This window comes from Citrus clementina, unplaced genomic scaffold (genome assembly GCF_000493195.1).
Source record: "Citrus clementina cultivar Clemenules unplaced genomic scaffold, Citrus_clementina_v1.0 scaffold_4, whole genome shotgun sequence".
NCBI lineage: Eukaryota > Viridiplantae > Streptophyta > Magnoliopsida > Sapindales > Rutaceae > Citrus > Citrus x clementina.
The window spans coordinates 19050391-19071800 of record NW_006262274.1 but is presented as its reverse complement, the minus strand read 5'-3'; the positions used below and the strand labels follow the sequence as shown (position 1 = coordinate 19071800).

The 21410-nt window shown below is 34.9% G+C and overlaps 2 protein-coding genes across 2 annotated transcripts; both read right to left on the bottom strand.

Moving 5' to 3' along the window:
* Positions 1-13697: 13697 nt before the first annotated feature.
* On the bottom strand, positions 13698-17420 carry LOC18043562 (pentatricopeptide repeat-containing protein At3g09040, mitochondrial). The gene is made up of 3 exons (XM_006437568.2): positions 14647-17420; positions 14336-14513; positions 13698-14143 (listed from the first exon to the last, which is right to left on the bottom strand). The coding sequence occupies exon 1, from the start codon at positions 17272-17274 to the stop codon at positions 14878-14880; it is 2397 nt and encodes a 798-aa protein (XP_006437631.2). The 5' UTR covers positions 17275-17420; the 3' UTR covers positions 13698-14143; positions 14336-14513; positions 14647-14877.
* Positions 17421-18269: 849 nt separating this feature from the next.
* On the bottom strand, positions 18270-18924 carry LOC18043561 (non-specific lipid-transfer protein A). Its single transcript, XM_006437567.2, has 2 exons — positions 18529-18924; positions 18270-18383 (listed from the first exon to the last, which is right to left on the bottom strand). Exons 1-2 carry the CDS (start codon positions 18876-18878, stop codon positions 18374-18376), a joined length of 360 nt encoding a protein of 119 aa, XP_006437630.2. The 5' UTR covers positions 18879-18924; the 3' UTR covers positions 18270-18373.
* Between the last annotated feature and the right edge of the window lie 2486 nt (positions 18925-21410).

Here is a 21410-nt window from a genome sequence, read left to right as displayed (position 1 = left end):
AAAAGAAATCAAACAACCAAACAATGAATTTAAAGACAAATAAAATTTTTTTTTTGTGTTTTTTTTAATTAAAAAAATATAAAAGACAATCTAAATTATAACTAGTGGAAGAATCAAATCAACCTAGATTAAACTGACTTTCTAGCACAATCCCCGGCAACGGCGCCAAAAACTTGTGAAAATTTTAATATACTCGCAAGCGCACGAATCTAGAAATAGAGTAGTGGTAACGAGGTCGATCCCACAGGGATTGTTATAAATTGAAAAGTCTAATTTAAATCTAAAATTAATATTAATTCTAACCTAGTTGAGCAAATTGAGTTTTTAAGAAAATTAAACCAATTAAACTAAGGAAGCAATTAAAATAAAGGAGAATTCAATAAGATAAGAATTACCAAGGTTTCAGAATCCACCACTATTCAACTAGTAATTATCTAATTATTAATTAATCCCCAATTTTAGAGTGACAACTCGAAATCAATCTATGTCATCTCATGGATATAACAATTAAGCCCAAGTAATTAAATCTAATGTAGGTTCTTTTTCTGCTTAATAATATGACATCTAAGAATCTCATGTAAACATATTGAATAATAAAGAGTCAAAGTTTCCTAAGCACTCCATGTAAACAATTTAATGAAAGACATAAAATCAAAGATAATCATATATAAACTTTATAGATCCAAGCATAGAATTAATCGAATATTAATCCTAACAATCAATAATGCATGACAGAATTGATGAAAAGATTTTATTAACATCCAATTAATCATGTGAAATAAAAACCATAATCATCAAAGAACATATATAGGGAATTAATTAAATAAAAAGATATAATTATTTCATTGAATAGGGTTTCATCCTTAACCTCAGTATAAGAAAATTAGCTAGACATACTTGAATTGAGAGCAACAAAATAAATAAATTCAGCCATGGGGAAGCCGAATTGCTGCAGATTTTCTTCTCTGTCTTGAATCCTTACGTCTGCAGTTCTCCCTTCTGGTAGCTCTCTCTTCTTCTTTCCGTCCAGCCACTCCCTCCAAAAGCAAAAACTCTCTTTTATAATATCTAAAATGGACCCCACCTCTTAAATCCTAAAGCCAAAAGGCTTGGCCTTTTACTTGATTTGTTCTCACACGTGATCACTCTTAGAATTGCTTTAGGATTCCTTTTGTAATTATGAAAGCCAAGTGTGGGTCCCTTTAAATTGCTTCCAAATATTAGAATGCCATGCATTTGCTTCCCACGTGCTGGCCACTTTAGCTTTAAATTTCTTCTTTGTTTGCACTAGCATGGAGAATTCACTTTATTGGCTTCAGCTTCTTCGGATTGAATTTCATACACATCTATTTAATTGCCTCCACAAATTGACTTGATCTTTAATGCTATCCATTTACTATTCTTTATGTACTTTTCATCCATAATCTCCAATCAATTCTCTATTCAATAAAATAATTCAATTAATTAAAAATAATAAATAAAATTAACTAGCAATTATATAATAAAGGGTAAAATATGTATATAAATTATGCTCATCACCTATCACCCATAGACAAAATGAATCTGGATGCATTATGGCTTTTCTCCTTAAACCTCAAGAGCATTTTCGTCCTCTCAGTCAAGCGTGAAACTGCATGTACGAACTGCTTCGCTTTCACGCACCGGTAGCTACAGCGGCAGACCCAGGCCGAGATAATTTATTTCTTCCAACCACAAACTATGTTTTGTTCACGAATTACAAACTGTGCAGCTTGTGATTTCTGTCGTTCTGCGTATGTGTGCGCAGCAGCGATATGTGCTGTGTGCAGTGTTAGGCTATTAGCTTAGGTTTTTTTTTTTTGGAACTCGATCGGGTATTCGGATCGGGTCGGGTTTGACCCGAACCGATCACAACTCGATCGAGTTTGTAAATTTCAATCTGATCGGGTTTCAATCCCGACCCGATCCGACCCGACCCCGAAATTTATCGGGTCAAGTCGGATTGGATCGGTAAAATGTCCATCCCTAGCTTTACGGCATCTTTATGAGCTAATTCATCATTACATTACGACATCTTTATGAGCTAATCCATCATTACATTTCACTAAAATGTATTTCCAATTAATTAATACTATTTTGCTCACATTAACTGTCGCACAAATCATTGTTGTTTCTTCTTCCTATGGGTTACTGTATTATATGAATCCTTATTCATTATCTTCTTTCATCTTTAACTCTCATCTAAAATTCGTGTTTTTTATATATGTTTTTAATTTCCTCCACTAATTTAATATAATTGGTATATATTTTTAAATAATATCAAATATAGTTTAAGGTGATATGTGATTATGCTTGTTGAAGAAAGAGAAAAATTGAAAATGAAATCATTAAAATATATTATATGTGTGAAATTTATAGGCATCTTTCATGCGTCAAACTGTGAAGGAAATCTCGAATATTGTGTTTGAGATTATGAAAATCAATAACATGTGCATGTGAATAAATCTAAGATATTTATGAGAAGGGAAAACAGTCCATACTACTTTTGCTAATGGATGTCTACGATTCATGAGTGTCAACAAACTCATGAATAATTGGCTTTGTTTCTTAGAGATTAATTGGTTTTAAATTGCAAATTTAATTATTTTTAAAAATTTAGTTCATTAATTTGATATCTTAAAATGACGTTTGAATAATGGCGTTTGAATTCATAAAGATTTAATCTCTCTCTGAAAAATTTCACTCAAGGTGAATAAAATTTTCTCGTCCACCATCTACGATTTTCTTTAAGTCAGTTGCCTTGTAAGCATCTTCATTAGACCCCATGCACCACGAGAATATATTTTGTCCTCTACTAGCTAATATAATTTTTGGTAATAAGTGGGTCCAATGAGGATTTTTGTTTTTAAGAGCCGCTTCCCAATATGACCACTATACATGGTCTCAAGCCCATATGTTGATACCCACACTTGATTAACACTTTACCAATATTTTTCACAAACAAATTAAAATCAAATCGAAGTTGCTTGTGGTCATATGTTATAACAAATTAAAATCAAATCAAAGTTGCTTGTGGTCATATGTTATGTAACTAACCAAGCTTTCAATAGAAGTATAACTTTTGAATATTACTACTTATTGTGACATCATCAAAAGTACTAATGTCTACTTATTTGTCCAAGTGGACAAAAACATTTCCCGCGTGATTCCCTCTATAGTCTATTATAGGTCTTCTTGTGTATAGGTTAGGTCTCTAACTCCTTTCTAACCATGCAGAAAGGTGAACATATCACCAATTGTGGCGCCTTCATTAGTCTAACCCTTACTTTCACGAAAATTGCCCTTCCTCATTATTTGCCAATAAGACCTACGCATGTAAGTATACATAATTAGGCAAAAAGAATGTAAAGCATATGTGATTAGGCAAAAAGAACGTAAAGTATACTTGATTAGGCAAAAAGAATGTAAAGTATTTCCAATAATTTAATATAATTGCTATATATTTTTAAACCATATCAAATATATTTTAAGGTGATATGTGATTATGCTTGTTGAAGAAAGAGAAAAATTGAAAATGAAATTATTAAAATATATTATATGTGTGAAATTTATAGTCATCTTTCATGTGTCAAATTGTGAAGGAAATCTCTTGAATATTGTGTTTGAGATTATGAAAATCAATAACACGTGCATGTGAATAAATCTAAGATATTTATGAGAAGGGAAAACAGTCCATACTACTTTTGCTAATGGATGTCTGCGGTTCATAAGTGTCAACAAACTCATGAATAATTGGCTTTGTTTCTTAGAGATTAATTGGTTTTAAACTGCAAATTTAATTATTTTTAAAAGTTTAGTTCATTAATTTGATATCTTAAAATGACGTTTGAATAATGGCGTTTGAGTTCATAAAGATTTAATCTCTCTCTAAAAAATTTCACTTACGGTGAGTAAAAACACAAATAATAAGTTCTATGAGCTCTGTTGCTTATTTAGTACGTAGTGAAGCACGTAGCAGAGGTGCTTCTTTCCCACGAATCAGTAATCACAATGGAGTCTGCCATACAGAGAGTATGACTCTATTTATTATTTAGATTGCTCAATTGTAATTTAATCATTACAGTTCTAATGAACTTAGTAAGCATTAGTTATTGTGATTGGGAAACTAAGAACTTATTTATTAAATGTCTTATGACTGAAACTTTATTAATTTCGAACCTTTTTTAAAAGTTATTTGTTTGCTTTTAAATTTATATTTCATTTTTAAACATTTACATCAGAATAGAAAAAATAAATTTATGAATATATGAATGAATGAAAAAGTGAATATTATATTCTGAAAATATCTTTATACAATATTTTTTTTCCTAAATTATAAAACTTAATCCCTTTCTTTGTTTTGATTTACAATGATGTAATCCCTTTCTTTGTTTTGATTTACAATGATGTAAATGTCAAATAATCATTTTAAAAATATTTTTTATTTATAAAGATAAACAAAAACGCCACTTATGTTCATCTATTAAAAAAATATCATTTAAAAATTAGTATTCAAATCTATTTAAACTTTAGAAAAATTCAAATACATTCAAATTTCAATTTAAAATTTAAATACTACCTAAATTGATTTGATCACACGCTTTATATGAAAAATTTGTAATATTTTTATTATTTTTGTTAGAATTATCATTTGAAAGTCATGTTTACTATACACTATCAACTTTTATAATTCAAAAACTACAATACCTCAATATATACCAAACAAAACCGAAATGATGTTCGGTCAAAGCACCGAGAAGGCCAGAATCTGTCAATGTTTAACTTAAGACCCATTGACTGTGATAACTAGTTAGCAAGCATCATCACTGTTTATGCTCTCAAATACCCGCTGTGTCGCAGCAATATGCCCCAACTTAGCATGAAAATTCAACACAGAAGTAGGAATAACCCAGAATATTCTCAATTCCAATTTTCAAGGCAAAGCAATGAATAGTCAAACATATTTCGCTGGCTCACTTGCTAACACACACTTTCATAGCACTTCCTACTACAAACTCATTTGGCATAAACCCATTCATAGTCATATCAACATATATTTTTAAACCCGTATCGAACCACCCATTTTGAATTGCAGCAGAAACAATCAAAGTCCAAGAAAGGTTTCTTCGAGCTATTTCACTGTAACGACCAAAAACACCACATTTCGAGCACATTTTGATCAAATTATTTTCCAAGAAAATGTCATTAGTGAATCCCAACTTGACAATATGGCCATGGAAAGGCACGAGATTTTAAATTCTCAGATAGTGAAAGGGCTAGCAAGGAAAATTTGGTCTTCCCCTAAAAAGGGATCAGAATAAAATGGATTGTTGCCACATAGTTGGTGAATTCGTTTCGTGGTAGCATCTTGCATGGAAGTGGCATAATGCTTGTTTGCAGAAATAAAGACACATTTCAAAATTCTCATTAGTCAAGATTATGGCCATACAACACACACACACACACACACACACACACACACACACACACAAGTAGCTTCAACTTTGTCATTGACCGCAACAACCATCATCAACGGTGGAATGCAGTTGACTTGGACTGATGGAGGTTAAATTCTATAACGCGCGCGGAAGGTCTTTCATGAAATGTGAATACTTGGGGCGGGCGGGCAAAAGAACCGTTGCCTCAAAAATATGAAATTGAATCCTCAAAAAAAATCAAACCATTCAGTTGGATTTTTTTTTTAAAAAAAAAATGGTCTGTTTATATAAGAAAAAAATAAAAATAAAAAATACAAAAAAAATTACAGTTTAGAATCAAAAAATTAAATTGAATCAAGAATTGAACAATTCAATTTAGTTCGGTTCGAATTATTATTTCTAAACAATCCAATGATTTAGTTCAATTTAAAACCGAACCGAACTATTGCCCATTCAGTGAACAACTCTACGTTCATGTTACTGAGGGCCATCTTTTAAAAGCGTTACGCCCTTCTTGGGGCTTTAGTGAGTTCTAGAAGAAAAGCCTTTCTTTAATTGTTTTTGTATTGGGTTACTTCAACTATGCCTCAAGTCCATTATTGGCGCGTTTGGGACAACGGTACTACCATAACGCAGCCGCTTCACCCCCTATATTCTAAGAGAATAATAAATTTGCTATGGAGTAATGATACAGCCACAAACTCTTACATAAATTTATTTTGTACAAACTTATGTGGCATTAATTCATTGGTTAAATGAAAATATAAATTAATAAAAATAAATTATGTGGGCCAAGTGATATTTAATTCAACCAATCTTATCATACCACATCAGTTTGTACAAAATAAATTTGTACAAGAGTTTGTGGCTGTATCATTACTCTTTGCTATGACTGATTGGCAGGTTTTCCCATCACTTAGGGCGTGTCTGACAAAGTTAAAGTGAATTTTGTGCCCTTTTTTTTTTCTTTCTTTCCCCCTTAGATTGTGTTCTTTCTTATTTGGTGATCAAGATTTTGCAATACAATATTGATACAAGATTGCTTAAATTAGAGTGCAATATCCCGTTTGCTTTTTCTCTTACTTTATTGGTAGCTTTTAAAATAATTATTAATTAGTTGTGTTGTAGAAATAATCAACTGTGAAGAGAATTAGTGTTTGGTAAAATTTATTTTTAAAAACATTGTGAATTTTAAAAGTACTCGTATGTGTTTGGTCAATCTTATTATTAAATTGCTATAAGAATACAAATAATTAAAATGCACAATGTTTAATAAAATTTATTTACTCATTTACAAACATGTATATTTATAATATACAATAATTGATAAATAAAATAAATATTTTATTTTATTAACTTTATTTTTTATTTTGTTATCTCAATATAATTAGTAATAATAATAATCTCTTTAAATTTAATAATTTTATTTCCTAATTAAGGAAAATTTTAGATTTTTAGAATATATGTGAGGATATATATAAAATTGTAATAAATATAAAATTAATTCTCAAAATCAAAATTTGAAAAACTACTCATTTCTTACTTTTTCAAAATAAAAATCTGTTTTATGATGAGGTGATTTTATTAAAGTTGAGTTTTAAAAAATTTGCTAAACACTAAAATTAGTTTTTCACTTTTAAAAATTAATTTTGAGCCTCTTAAAAGTAATCCCAAACAAGTACTTAGTTTAGTTTCAATAAATTTTTAATTATATATATTAGTAGACTTATATTATTATAAAGATATCAGTGTTAAAAAAAACAATGGAAAAAAGCTATTTTTAACTTTACATCAAACACAAATTATCATTAATTAATCTCATGTTAAATATTCAACGGTTGTCAAAGTGGTGTTTAAGTATGTAATGTACCATAAAAATCTATTGAAGTTAAAAATGCATGTTGCGGATACATCAGTTACGGTGAAAAATGAAAATCTTGAGGAACTGAATAATGTAAATTATGTAATATCATTGCTATAAATCACCAAAATAAGGTGACAAGAGATTCGGTAGTGCCGCATGAATTAACAGAAAAAAAGAATTCATAATAAGAGACGAAAAGAAAAAATAAGAATTATCCATCAACTTCTTCCTCGCATTAATTTTATAATTATTAGCACAAATAAGTTGCGAAGAACATTACAAACTACTTTGTAGCAGGTTTTGTGGCTCTCAGCGGGTATATGTTTTTTTATCGGCTTTATATGCACCCTGCCTAATTTATTTATTAATTCTCAGGTCTCATCAGCTTATTTTCTCCATGCTGGTTAATGCTGGACCAAAGAAATTAAAATTAATAAGAACCATAAGGATTTCAATATTTGAGTCACAATATCATTTATTACTCATTTATTAAATAATGTATTTCATATCTTATAAAATTACTTAATCATCATCTAATCAATGCAATTAAAACTTAAATATTGGAATATCTAGAATTGCTCTAAAATTAAACAGTCAGCATGAATTAGTAGTTATCGTGACATATAAGAGTTTTCAATACACGTATCTAGTAACATGCTGTCTATAATATAATAGAACAACGGAACAAAATTAGTGTAAAATAATTTGGTTTCATCGTTATTGGTTTTCTCTGGTTCTGACGACCGCGATGTTAGGAAATTGGTGGGTGAAGCAGGACCGCAGCTAAAATGAAATTGAAAATAAAATAAAGAACAAGTACAATAGAGGACACAAGAAATTACGTGGTTCGGCTTTTAGCCTACATCCACGGGCGAAGACGGAAGAAAATATTTTACTAGTGAAAATGAGTTACAAGTATTGTAGTATTTTAGCTCACTTCCTAAAACCCGAATACACCCAAACTCTCTAACTCACTAGACACTCAAGAGTTTATTAAACTCTTAAAACTCTCAACACTCAAGAAAGCAATACTTCTCTCTCGATGGATTTGAATGCAAATGAATTAGGGAGCTCTTCCTTTTATAGCTAAAAAAATGCTATTAAATTAATATATATATGTATATATTTCAAATGTAGTTACCAACTTCTTCTTTTTCTCCATTTGGATGGCACCATTTTCTTTGGCCGGCTGCACCATTTTCTTCTTTCAAATGTCAAACTGTAATACCCTAGGCGAATCCCACATCGGCAAAGCACGGGAGAGATGCTGGGTTTATAAGGGGTGATCCACACCTTAATTGGCAAGACGCATTTTGGGGTGTATGGGCGCCCCAAGAACAAATCCGTGCGGGCCTTGTTAAGGCCCAAAGTGGACAATATCTTGCCAGGTCTGGGTTGGGTCATGACATTATGGTATCAGAGCGGTTCCGCGTGTCCTCTTGAGCGATGGTGGGGCAAACCTCAGCGAGGACGCTGAGTCCCCAAGGGGGGGTGTATGTAACACCCTAGGCGAATCCCACATCGGCAAAACACGGGAGAGATGCTGGGTTTATAAGGGGTGATCCACACCTTAATTGGCAAGACGCGTTTTGGGGTGTATGGACGCCCCAAGAACAAATCCGTGCGGGCCTTATTAAGGCCCAAAGCGGACAATATCTTGCCAGGTCTGGGTTGGGTCATGACACAAACCCTTCTAGATGCAGCCATGCCGAACACTTCTAGATGCAGCCAACTTTGACATCCTCCCACTTGGAGATTAAATTGAAAAACAATCAATCTCCACACTATCCTTTCTGCTTCGCCATAATCATGTTGCCTACGTTTCTGCTAGGCCACAAGAGGATCTACTCCAGACAAACTTATCAGTATTTATCGGCTTGGTCAAAACATTTGCTAGGTTCTCTTTGGTATGGATTTTCTGCAAATCCACACTTCCATCTTCCACTACTTCACGAACGAAGTGATACTGGACTCCTATGTGCTTTGTCCTGGAATGAAAGGCTGGATTCCTTGCAATGTGCAAGGCACTCTGACTGTCACAAAATACAGAAATTTTCTCTTGTCCGTGCTTGAGCTCCTCCAATAACTTTTGTATCCAAATAGCTTCCTTGCAAGCTTGTGTAGCTGCCATGTACTCTGCTTCTGTTGTAGATAAAGCTACAACGGTCTGCAGTTTCGAAACCCAGCTTACAGCTGCTCCCGCAAGTGTAAACACATAACTAGTAGTGGATTTCCTTTTATCAAAGTCTCCTGCAAAATCTGAATCCACATAGCCCCTGACAGTAAACTCTGATCCTCCATAACATAATGCAACATCTGAGGTTCCTCTGATGTATCTCAGAATCCTCTTCACAGCTATCCAATGCTCTCCACCAGGATTCGCCATGTATCGACTGACTGCTCCCACTGCTTGTGCAATGTCCGGTCTAGTACATATCATAGCGAACATCAAACTTCCCACTGCTGATGCATACGGTACTCGAGACATCTTCTTCCTCTCTGCTTCATTGCTAGGACACATACTTAAGGATAATTTGAAATTAACAGGAACTGGGGTAGAAATTGACTTACAATCTTGCATGTTGAAGTGCCGCAAGATTTTCTTCAAATAATTCTTCTGCGAAAGCCAAATCTTCTTGTTATTTCTGTCTCGGTGAATTTGCATCCCTAGAATCTTGTTTGTTGGTCCCAAGTCCTTCATTTCAAACTCTCTAGCTAACTGTGCTTTCAATTCTTGGATTCGATCTTTGTTGGGACCTGCTACCAACATGTCATCCACATACAACAACAAAATGATGAAATCATTATCTTAAAACCTCTTGTAATCTGCACAATGGTCTGAACTGAGTCTGTTGTATCCAAGGCTCATAATGAAGGAATCAAATCTCTTATACCTACACCTCGGCGCCTGTTTGAGACCGTATAGAGATTTGTTCAACTTGCAAACCAAGTTCTCATTTCCTATTTCTGCAAAACCTTCTGGTTGGAGCATATAAATTTCTTCTTCAAGTTCTCCATGAAGAAATGCAGTTTTAACATCTAACTGCTCTAAATGTAGGTCAAATGTAGCACACATTGCCAAGACTATTCTGACTGTTGTGAGTCGAACCACCGGAGAAAATATCTCGTTGAAGTCAATACCTTCTTTCTGAGCATATCCTTTCACTACCAGTCTCGCACGATACCGCTCCACTTGGTCATTGCCATCACGTTTGATCTTGTAGACCCATTTGTTTCCAATGGCTTTTCTTCCACGTGGTAGTGGTATAAGTTCCCATGTCTTGTTCTTGTGTAGAGCTTCAATTTCTTCCTGCATTGCTGTCATCCACAAAGCAACATCTGAGCTGTTTAAAGCTTCATGGAAAGTTGAAGGCTCTCCATCCTCTGTTAGAAGACAGTATGCAATGTTGATCTCTGTGACATACTCCGAGTGCCACGTTGGCGGTCGTCTCTCACGAGTTGACCGACGAACTTCTGGAGCCTCGGACTCAACTGGTTCTTGTTCCTCGTGCTCTGATGCTGCTTCAGAAGAATCTGAATCTTCTAGATTATTTTCGACATATACCGGCACAGTCTCTGACTTTTCTTTTACAATGCCATCATCTTCATCTTTTCTTTGCAGTTGATCTTCTACAAAAATAACATCTCTGCTGATGACGATCTCGTGGGCAGTAGGGTCCCACAGACGATACCCCTTTACTCCATCAGCATACCCCAAGAAAATATATATTCTAGATTTTGGATCCAGCTTTGTTCTTTCTTGGGCATTGTACATCACGTACACAGGACATCCAAATGCATGTAGGTAGGAATAATCAGTTGGCTTTCCAGTCCACATCTCCATCGCCGTCTTCAACCCAATAGCTGTAGATGGCGACCGATTTACTATATAACAGGCAGTTTTGGCTGCTTCTGCCCAGAATGAATTGGGAAGACCAGCAGTCCTCAACATAGCTCTTATTTTTTCTGTAAGAGTTCTGTTTATCCGCTCCGCTACTCCGTTTTGTTGAGGAGTGTATGCCACTGTGAACTGCCTCTGAATACATTCTTGCTTACAGAAAGCAAGAAACTCGCCGTCTGTATACTCTCCACCATTATCTGTCCTCAAGCACTTGATCTTTTTACTAGATTCAAGTTCCACCCGCGCTTTGTATTCTTTAAACACAGGAAATACATCTGACTTTTTCTTAATTGGATACACCCAACATCTTCTGGAATAATCATCAATAAAAGTCACCATGTACTTTGCACCTCCCATGGATATATCCGGTGATTCCCAAACATCAGAATGAATCAAGTCTAGAATGCATTTACTTCTAGCAATAGATCTACTGAATTTTAATCTATGCTGCTTACTTGTAACACAATGCTCGCAAAATAGTAAACTTATCGATTTGAGCCCCGGAAGCAATTTTCGCTCAGAGAGAATCTTCAAGCCTTGTTCTGACATGTGGCCAAGTTTGAGATGCCACATCATCGTTGACTCTTCTCCATTTGATGTGACACACGCATCAGCCTCCTGTAGTGTTTCTCCTTTAAGCATGAATAGATTAGCACCGATCTTTTCTTCCTTCATCAATACAAGCGCTCCTTTAACGATCTTCATAATTCCATTCTCCCCATGAGTTTTGCACCCATGATTGTCTATTTGTCCCAAAGACAATAGATTTTTCTTCAGGCCGTTGACATGTCGTACCTCCCCAATTGTGCGAATTGTACCATCAAACATTTTTATTTTGATAGTACCAATACCAGCGATCTCCAAGGCATGATCGTTACCCATATATACAGATCCTCCTGAGATAGGTTCATATGTATGGAACCATTCTCTCCTAGAGGTCATGTGCCAGGTAGCTCCTGAGTCTATAAGCCAGACATCAGAAAGTCATTTTTTGCCTTCTGAAATAGTTGTTGCCTCACTGTAGAGAATTTCGCCATCATCCGAGGTACTTGCTACACACCCCTGAGCATTTGATTACTCGGGTTCTTTGCCCTCTCTTCTCTTCTGGTTACTCCAACATTCTTTCTTGACGTGCCCTTTCTTGCCACAGTTGTAGCATTTAACATTCTTCTTACTTCTGGATTTTGATCTACCCTGATTTTGACTCCCACTGGGGCCACGTTCCGTTGATCTCCCTCTCGTCACCGATAACGCCTCCGCTTGCTGCGAACTTGCTTGTCTGTTTTCCTTATTTTTCCGCCTGCTCTCCTCATTTAATACGGAGGCTGCAACATCGTCGAAAACTAGACTCTCCACTGGATTGTTGTTCGTCAGGTTGATGATGAGTTGATCATACGAATCTGGTAGACTTTGAAGTAGAAGCTTTGCACGTTCATTTTCCTCTATATTATGACCCAACGTTGTGAGTTGTGAAAATAGAGTCTTCAATGTATTGATGTGGTCGGTCACCATTGTAGATTCTGTCATTCGAAGAGTATAGAGTTTTCTCTTCAAGAAGATTTTGTTGTGTAGTGACTTGGCCTCATACAATTTTGTGAGAGTATCTCATATTTCCTTCGCCGTATTTTTCTCTGCCACACTAGATAATACTCCATCCGCAAGTGCCAAGTGTAGATCAGAAATGGCATTACCGTCTACCTCGTTCCACTTGTCATCAGTTATCTCCATGGGCCTTTCTCCAATTGCTGCCAAACAATTATTTTTCCTCAATACAGCTTTCATCTTCATTTTCCACAACGAAAAATTATTTCTATTAAACTTCTCAATTTCATACTTTGCCGCCATTTTGTTGATGAATATTGCACACAAGCTAGTATACCACCTTGAATAGTTGTGAGTATGTGTGAGAATGCACACCAGAAAAGTTCCCAGGAAAGACTGGAGGGGTCACAATGGTCCCACTTAAAACCCAGACTCCTTAAGCTCTTATCGCCTTTGTGACAGAACTTTCCTAGACATGTACAAAATCACACAGTTGCTTTACTCACACCACTATTCCTTGCTTTGCACCGCAAAATTCTTGGATCGCTTCCACCGTTTCACGTGAATAGTACCGTATACATGAATAATATCGTATACGTGAATAGTACCGTATGCCGTATACGTGAATAGTGTCGTATGCCGTATACGTGAATAGTGTCATATGCCGTATACGTGTACAGTGCCCCCTTACGTGAACAGTTCCTGACTCTAAAAATACAACCAATAGCTCTGATACCACTGTTAGGAAATTGGTGGGTGAAGCAGGACCGCAGCTAAAATGAAATTGGAAATAAAATAAAGAACAAGCACAATAGAGGACACCAGAAATTACGTGGTTCGGCTTTTAGCCTATATCCACGGGCGAAGACAGAAGGAAATATTTTACTAGTGAAAAGGAGTTACAAGTATTGTAGTATTTTAGCTCACTTCCCAAAACCCCAATACACCCAAACTCTCTAACTCACTAGACACTCAAGAGTTTATTAAACTCTTAAAACTCTCAACACTCAAGAAAGCAATACTTCTCTCTCGATGGATTTGAATGCAAATGAATTAGGGAGCTCTTCCTTTTATAGCTAAAAAATGGCTATTAAATTTATATATATATGTATATATTTCAAATGTAGTTACCAACTTCTTCTTTTTCTCCATTTGGATGGCACCATTTTCTTTGGCCGGCTGCACCATTTTCTTCTTTCAAATGTCAAACCCTTCTAGATGCAGCCATGCCGAACACTTCTAGATGCAGCCATGCCGAACACTTCTAGATGCAGCCAACTTTGACACGCGAGGATGAACTTTGATTCCATCGTCAATATTGCAGAGCCGTAGCTACTCTCCTCTGGTGCTTTGCCTTTATTGTGCGTGAATTAGGGCGGTCTGCACATTATAGCATTCGGGAAACAAATACGAGCAGGGAGTGATATCGTATTAGAATTCCAATTTAATTTCTAATTTACGATCAACAGTCTACATTGTAAGCAGAAATTACAAATCTGACTCAGAAAAAAACGAGATTAACACAAACCCCCCTAAAAATAAAATTTGAAACGGAGAGTCGGAGAGGCTGACCTTGATCCCATCGTTGATATTGTAGACCCCTTCATGATCCAAGAGATTTCCTTCGCTTTGCCTTTTCCGCTTCGGGAAAGGTCTTCAATTTGGTTTAGGATTAGTGTTCCAAGTAAACTGAAGTTTAGTTTCCGCCTTTTAAGGTTGCCAATTGTCGAATAAATACAAACATCCAAAACTAAAACAAATAACAAAAACATAAGAGTAATAATAATAATAATAATAATAGTAGTAGTAAATCAAATACGGGGAGAGAAACAGATACAGAAGCACACAAAAACAGGTAACCAACAAACTATCACATAGAATACCTTTAATGCCAAAGGTTGCAAGAAAATGGCATTGGAAAACCAATCATTGTGTCCAAGCGTCTCTTCTTTCACATTCAAAGCATAACTAGGCTTCACATGACAAAACTGAAACCTTCCCCTCTAAACAATTGCACTAAATCATTATCAAAGAGCGAACAGCCAACAAATGCAACATCCTTTATGGCCAAACAGATACTAACCTTGGACAATGAGTACCTGACAATGAGTACCTTAAGAACTCCATGTCTCAATCCAGCTATAACCAGGGTCTTTCAAAACTTGTTTTTCTGTCATTCCCCTCCTCACTATAGCAGCACTTTCCCAACAGCCGTCCTCAGAATACACCTTTGACAACAAGACATGAGCAGCATCATTCTTAGGAAGCAATAGGAGTAGCTTCTCAGAAGCCCATTCTCCTAATTCTTTATTACCATGTATCCGACAACCACTAAGCAAGGATCTATAAACGGTAGGCGAAGGCTGAAAAGGCATGATTTCAATTACATGTTTGGCATCTTCAAGGTATCCATTTCGTGATAACATATCAACTAAGCAACCATAACAATCCGGAGATGGTTGCATTCCATACTGTGAGTCCATTGATTTGAACAGTAGACAGCCTTTGTCAACAAGACCCTTATGACTGCAGGCTGACATTACAGAAACAAATGTTGCTTGGCTAGGCTGTAGATTAGCCAACTTCATTTTGTCAAATATTTCCATTGCTTCAGAAACAAGACCGTGATGGGCATATGCCATAATGAAGGTATTATATACAATCACATCATTGGAATTAAAAGACTGATCAAAAGCCATTCCTGCACCTTTAATGTCCCCGCATTTTGCATAAGCATCTATAACTGCACTAGCAACGTAAACCTCTGTATCAAATCCCAATTTAATAACAAATGGATGTATAGATTTAGTTCGTTGATAAGCTCCAATAGCAGCACAACTGTTTAGAATTGTGCCCAAAATATACTCATCAGGCTTCTCACCAGCTTCTACCAGAGAGTAGAAAATTGTGACAGCTTCATGATTATGGCCTTGATGCACCAATGCAGACATCATAGCACCCCAAGATGCCATATCTAATCTCTCTGCTCCATTAAAAAACTCAAAAGAATTATCTAATTGTCCAAAGTTAACATAACTTTTAATCAAAGTACTACAAATATATCCACAAGAAGAAAAACCAGTCTTAATAATAGCACCATGTATCTGCACAACCATTTGCTGGTTTTCAGACCTACAACAAGTCTCTACAACATAGAAGAAAGTACATCCATTTACCTCAACACCTGATTCCCATATATTACAAAATGTCTTTAGAACATCTGCGTCACAACAATTAAAACAATACCCTGAAAGTAGCTCATTCCACGTGGTTATGTTTTTGTAACTAACGTTGTCAAACACTGAATGTGCCATCTCCACTGCCCCACACCTACAGAACATATAGATTAATGAGCTTGTAACATTTTCCCCATCAAGAAATCCACAATGCAATGCAAGGCACTGTAACTGAAGCCCAAGATCCAGATCAAGTAGTTTTCCACATTGTCTAAGTAATATTGAGAAAGTTACATGGTTAGGCCTACTGCCTGATAGGATAAACTTATGGAACAAGCTTGCAGTTTGTCCTGGATTCTTATTTTCAGAGAAACCTCCGAAGAGAGTATTCCACGATATAACATCTTTATCAGCCATCCTTTCAAAAACCTTGAAAGCATAGTCCATTCCACTACTTTTAATGTACATATCTATAAGAGCATTCACTATTGAGATACTACATTCAACCTCACTCCGAATGATCAGTCCATGAATCTGTCTCCCAATATCAAAATCAGCCACAAGGGAGCACCCCTGGAGGGCATTTATTAAGGTGTATTTGTCCATGGTTATTCCTTCAAATAGCATTGAAGATACAACATTCAGTGCTTCAAAGCCATACCCACAATGTGCATACCCTCCAATCATAGCATTCCAACAGCCAACATCATCACTGCTTAAGCTATAAAAGACCCGCTCTGCAGCTGCAACATCCCCCAACTTAGCATAAAAATTCAACACAGAACAACCTACAAAAGGATTCTTCTCAATTCCAATTTTCAAGGCAAAACAATGAATAGAATAACCGAATTCACTGGCTCCCATACTAACACACGCTTTCATAACACTTCCTACAGCAAACTCATTTGGCATAAACCCATTGGTTGTCATGTCCACATACATTTTTAAACCCATATCGAGCTCTCCATTTTGAATTGCAGCGGAAACAATCAAAGTCCAAGAAACAAGATTTCTCTCAGCCATTTCATCAAACACCCTAAGTCCACAGCCAAAAAATCCACGTTTCGAGTACGCTGTGATCAGATTATTTTGCAAGAAAATGTCATTGGTGAATCCCAACTTGACAATATGGCCATGGACTTGAGTTCCAAGGACACGAGATTTTAAATTCTCAGACAGTGAAAGGGATTTAGCCAGGAAAGTTGGGTCTTTCCTCAAAAAGGAGTCAGAGCAAAATTGATTGTTACCACAGAGTCTATGAATTCGTTTCCTGGTTGCGTGGAAGTGGCATGAAGGCTTGTCTGCAAAAAGAAAGGCACGTTTTAAGATTCTCATTTGCCAAGATTACGGCCATACAACACGCAACTTGCTTCAACTTTGTCATTGACCATAACCACCATCATCAACGGTGGAATGCAATTGACTCCAGTTGACGGGAGGAAAAATTTTGATAACGCGCGCACAAACCCTTTCGTGAAATGTGAATACGAGTCTTTGTTTACTATTGCAGAGGGCCTTCTTTCAAAAGTTTACATTACGCCCGCCCTCCGGCTTTCTCGGGTCTTACAAGTAAAAAGCATCTTTTAGCGTTTATTATAGATTGGTTAACTAAACAAATAAAGTGTTGGCTCCACTGGCAATAGAGTCCCTTTAAGTGGCTTGATTGAGCTTGTTTTTTAGTTTGAGTCGCAAAAAAGTTATCTTTGTTAGGAGAATCTGTGCCTCTCGGTTCAAGCAGGAACTTCTAGTCTGAGTTGTGTTACGAGCTTAAAAGTGTCTCCCACAGTTAGGGCCTTCTCCAAAATACCTCGTGGTCAAAATAAAAAAAAAATAATAATAAATTAGTTAACTGAAACTTTGCCTCAGAGGAAGCGTGTTCGAGTCCTGGGAGTTGCAATCAATATTTTTATTTCCTTTCATAATTACGAGTATTTATTCTCTCTCATAATTACGATTTAGTATAAAAATAGTCAGGCCTTCTTGATATCGTGGGGGATAGAATGTGAGTTATGCAATAATAGAATTGATTTTAAATTAGTCCCAATATATTTATAACTTTTTTATTGTCTGTATCATTAAACTTATTGTTGTAAGGATCATAGTAATGGGTAAAGCTATTTTAACCCAAAAAAAAAAAAATTATGGATATACCGATTCATGGTGCAAAGTCTGAGGAATTGAATGAATGTATTCTCATTGTTATAGATGACGAAGATGACGGTGATAATGAGAATAATAAGAGACGCAACATGAATAAGAATCATCCATCAACTTCTTCATTGCATTAATTTTATTATCACAAATAACTTGCTAAAAAACATTACAAGCTATGTATGTCAGCAGGGGTCTGGCTCTCAATGACGGCTACGCATATGGTTTTTTCTCGGCTTTATACCTGCCTTTATTTATTCTCTAGTCTTGGTTTATCTCCGTCTTAGTTTATGCTGGATCAAGAAAATAGATTAAACAGTTAGCACTTAGCATGAGTTAATAATCATTGTCTATAAGAATTTACAATGACGAACTGTGACACAAATGTAGTAAAACTATTATATAATACAGCAAGAAACAAATCGGAGTAAAACTCACTTGGCACAATTAGTGGTTTTGGAGATGGGAATGTCAATTTGAACACCACACTTGGAAGGAAGTGAAGAGGCTGCATTTTCTTTGATGTTGGGGTTGCGAGCAGCAGCTGCCTTAACACAGTCGCACGCTGCACGTCTGTCAGCAGTGGTGGGAGTTATGGCCTTGAGATTCTTCAACCCATCACAGCAGGCAGCCGCTGGATTTCCCCCGCCCATCAAGTAAGGAATGCAAGACGCCAATGATGAGTCTTCTTGCCCACAAGTAATAGCAGCCTCTCCTGGCTTCGCAGCCAATAATTGAACCATGGCGAACACCACCAGCATTGAGATAACAGCACCACCCTTCTTCATTTTCGCTGCTGCTTTTGATTTTATGTGATTAATTTCCGAGTGTGTACTCAAGTAGATGGATTGAATGGCAAGCTGAAATCGGTCGGTATTTATAGAGTAGTGGAACTAAATAAAGTTGGAAGTTGTGTCATGGCATAACTGAAGCAGTTGCATTATTTTATCTTGTTCTTTCAAAAGGGTAATGAGGAAAGGCACCTCTGATGGGCGATATATGGCATGTTATAAGCATAACCAACTCCATCTCTTGTATCCTTCGGGCAATTCTTGACCTTTTTTTTATTACTTACAATTAGATACCCATTTATACCTACAATCGGAAATCTATCGTGACTTTCTTATCTTTGTTGCGCTTTTAAGATAACCCGAACATTGTATCCTTACTGATAGAGGAATCTTGACTTCTAGGGTTAGGAATACCAACTCTATTATGGGCTTGATAAATTTTGTTGAATACGTTAGAAAACACTACAAAAGTTTTAATGCGACGCTCGTTTAATAATGATCTATCAAATGACAGATGGCAGATTTAATAAGTCTTATAACGAGTTCTATAATCTTTTTATTTTAAATTTTTTAACTCTCATTAATATTAGCTTCATTGTTCGCAATCGCACACTCATCAAATTTGACAATCAATATAATTAAATGGATGCACTACCTCTCTTGTCCTACAAAAATTTTCTCGCACAACACCAATTTAGCTCTAGCCAATTGTCCGTATTCTTCTCTTCTAAGACATTATCAAAGACATGATGCACCCGTGCAATTACGACTGCGTATGCTTTGAACTTTGCTTTAGCTCAAACATTAGCACATCTCTTTCATTTTTAGGGCAAAGCTTATGTTACATTGGCTGTAACAAACAACCAGTATATTTGGGTGGTTGGATTTTGATATTTTTTAATCCAATGGATGAAAATAACTTTAACCTAAAACAAGGTATGGGTGTAATAGCTTTTTACGAAATTTTTTATTTTGAATCACATATTTGCTTTTTTTTTTTTCAAGTAAGTCTTCATTAATTTTGTATAACCAAATGACTTTGTTAACCATCTCTTCTACATTTATTCTTAAAATTTTTTAAAGTTTTTACTATATTTTTATAAAGATCTAAATAATTATCATATTCATAAATATTTACAAATTTTGAATATATATTTGCATATGCATTTATAATTTCTTATCTCTCCTAAGAATTAACTAGATTATATGTATGTATGTATATAAAATTTAAATTTAGCATCTTGAATTATAAGAGATATTATATGTCATAAATATGTTATGACTCTAATAAATTACTAGAAATATGTTACAATGAATAAATCATTAGAACCTCTAATAATTTCACAAAATATATAAATTAATGAGTTATCACATTCTAACTATATACAAAGAGGATTTTCTCATGAAAGATTTTAATCCTTTGATCCGATCAATGATTCGGATATGCAGGAAAATAATCAATTAAATTGAATTTCACTATATTTATTAAATAAATTAGGAAACTCAAATTTATTTATAAATGATATAGAAAAAGTAAACGATACCACATTCTAGCTATATACAAAGTGGATTTTCTTATGAAAGATTTTAATCCTCTGATCCAATCAATGATTCGTACATGCAGGAAAATAATCAATTAAATTGAATTTCGCTATATTTATTAAATAAATTAGGAAACCCAAATTTATTTATAAATGATATAGAAAAAGCAAATAAAATATTATAAATTAATAATTTTAATGAAGAAAACATAAATCAAATTAAAAAGTTAGGAGATCAAATGAGTAAAAAATTTAATAAAGTTAAACAATTAATAAAAGACTTCACATTGAAGATCATGATATATTAAAGTAAGAAATTGTTAATATAATAAATAAAAACTTAATAAATATAAGATTAAATAAGTTAGAGATTCAATTAGATAAAATAAAAACTTGGTACTGAACTTGCTATAAATATAAATAAAAAACATGGTACTGAATTTTCTATAAATATAAATAAAAAACTTTAAAAAAATGAAGTGCTATTGCAGTGTAGTTTGGGGTTCAAAATAAAACTTTAAAACTTATTGACTTTTTCATAATTATTAACTTTTTTAAGGATTCAAAAATTTATAGTTGTGACGTACAGCTGATCTGTTGATGTAACATGAGCTCTGCCCATTTTTAGCTGCCCACTTGCCAAGAGTTGTATGGACCTTTTCCATCGAACTCCATGTCTAAACTTCAACATCAAAGAAGAGTTAAAGACTCAGTCAGATTCAGTTGGGGAGTTTGGTATAAAAATAAATAAATAAATAAAAGTAAAGGACAGGAGAGGAAATGAAAAGAAAGAAGAGGAATAAATAAATTGAGATTGATTTTTTTTTTCTTCTCATTTTCTCCCATCTATCTTTTTTAATTCTCTCCTTTTTGTATTTCGTCCAACCAAACACGCGCTACAAATGTGTATAAAATGATATGCCCTAATTCATACAAGAGAATTATAGCCATAACTAAGGTTGGTAATGGGATGGGGATGGGACGAGGT

Bases quoted from the DNA above. Each gene is read 5' to 3' on its own strand.
- LOC18043561 (XM_006437567.2), bottom strand. From the start codon at position 18,878: ATGAAGAAGGGTGGTGCTGTTATCTCAATGCTGGTGGTGTTCGCCATG.
- LOC18043562 (XM_006437568.2), bottom strand. From the start codon at position 17,274: ATGAGAATCTTAAAACGTGCCTTTCTTTTTGCAGACAAGCCTTCATGC.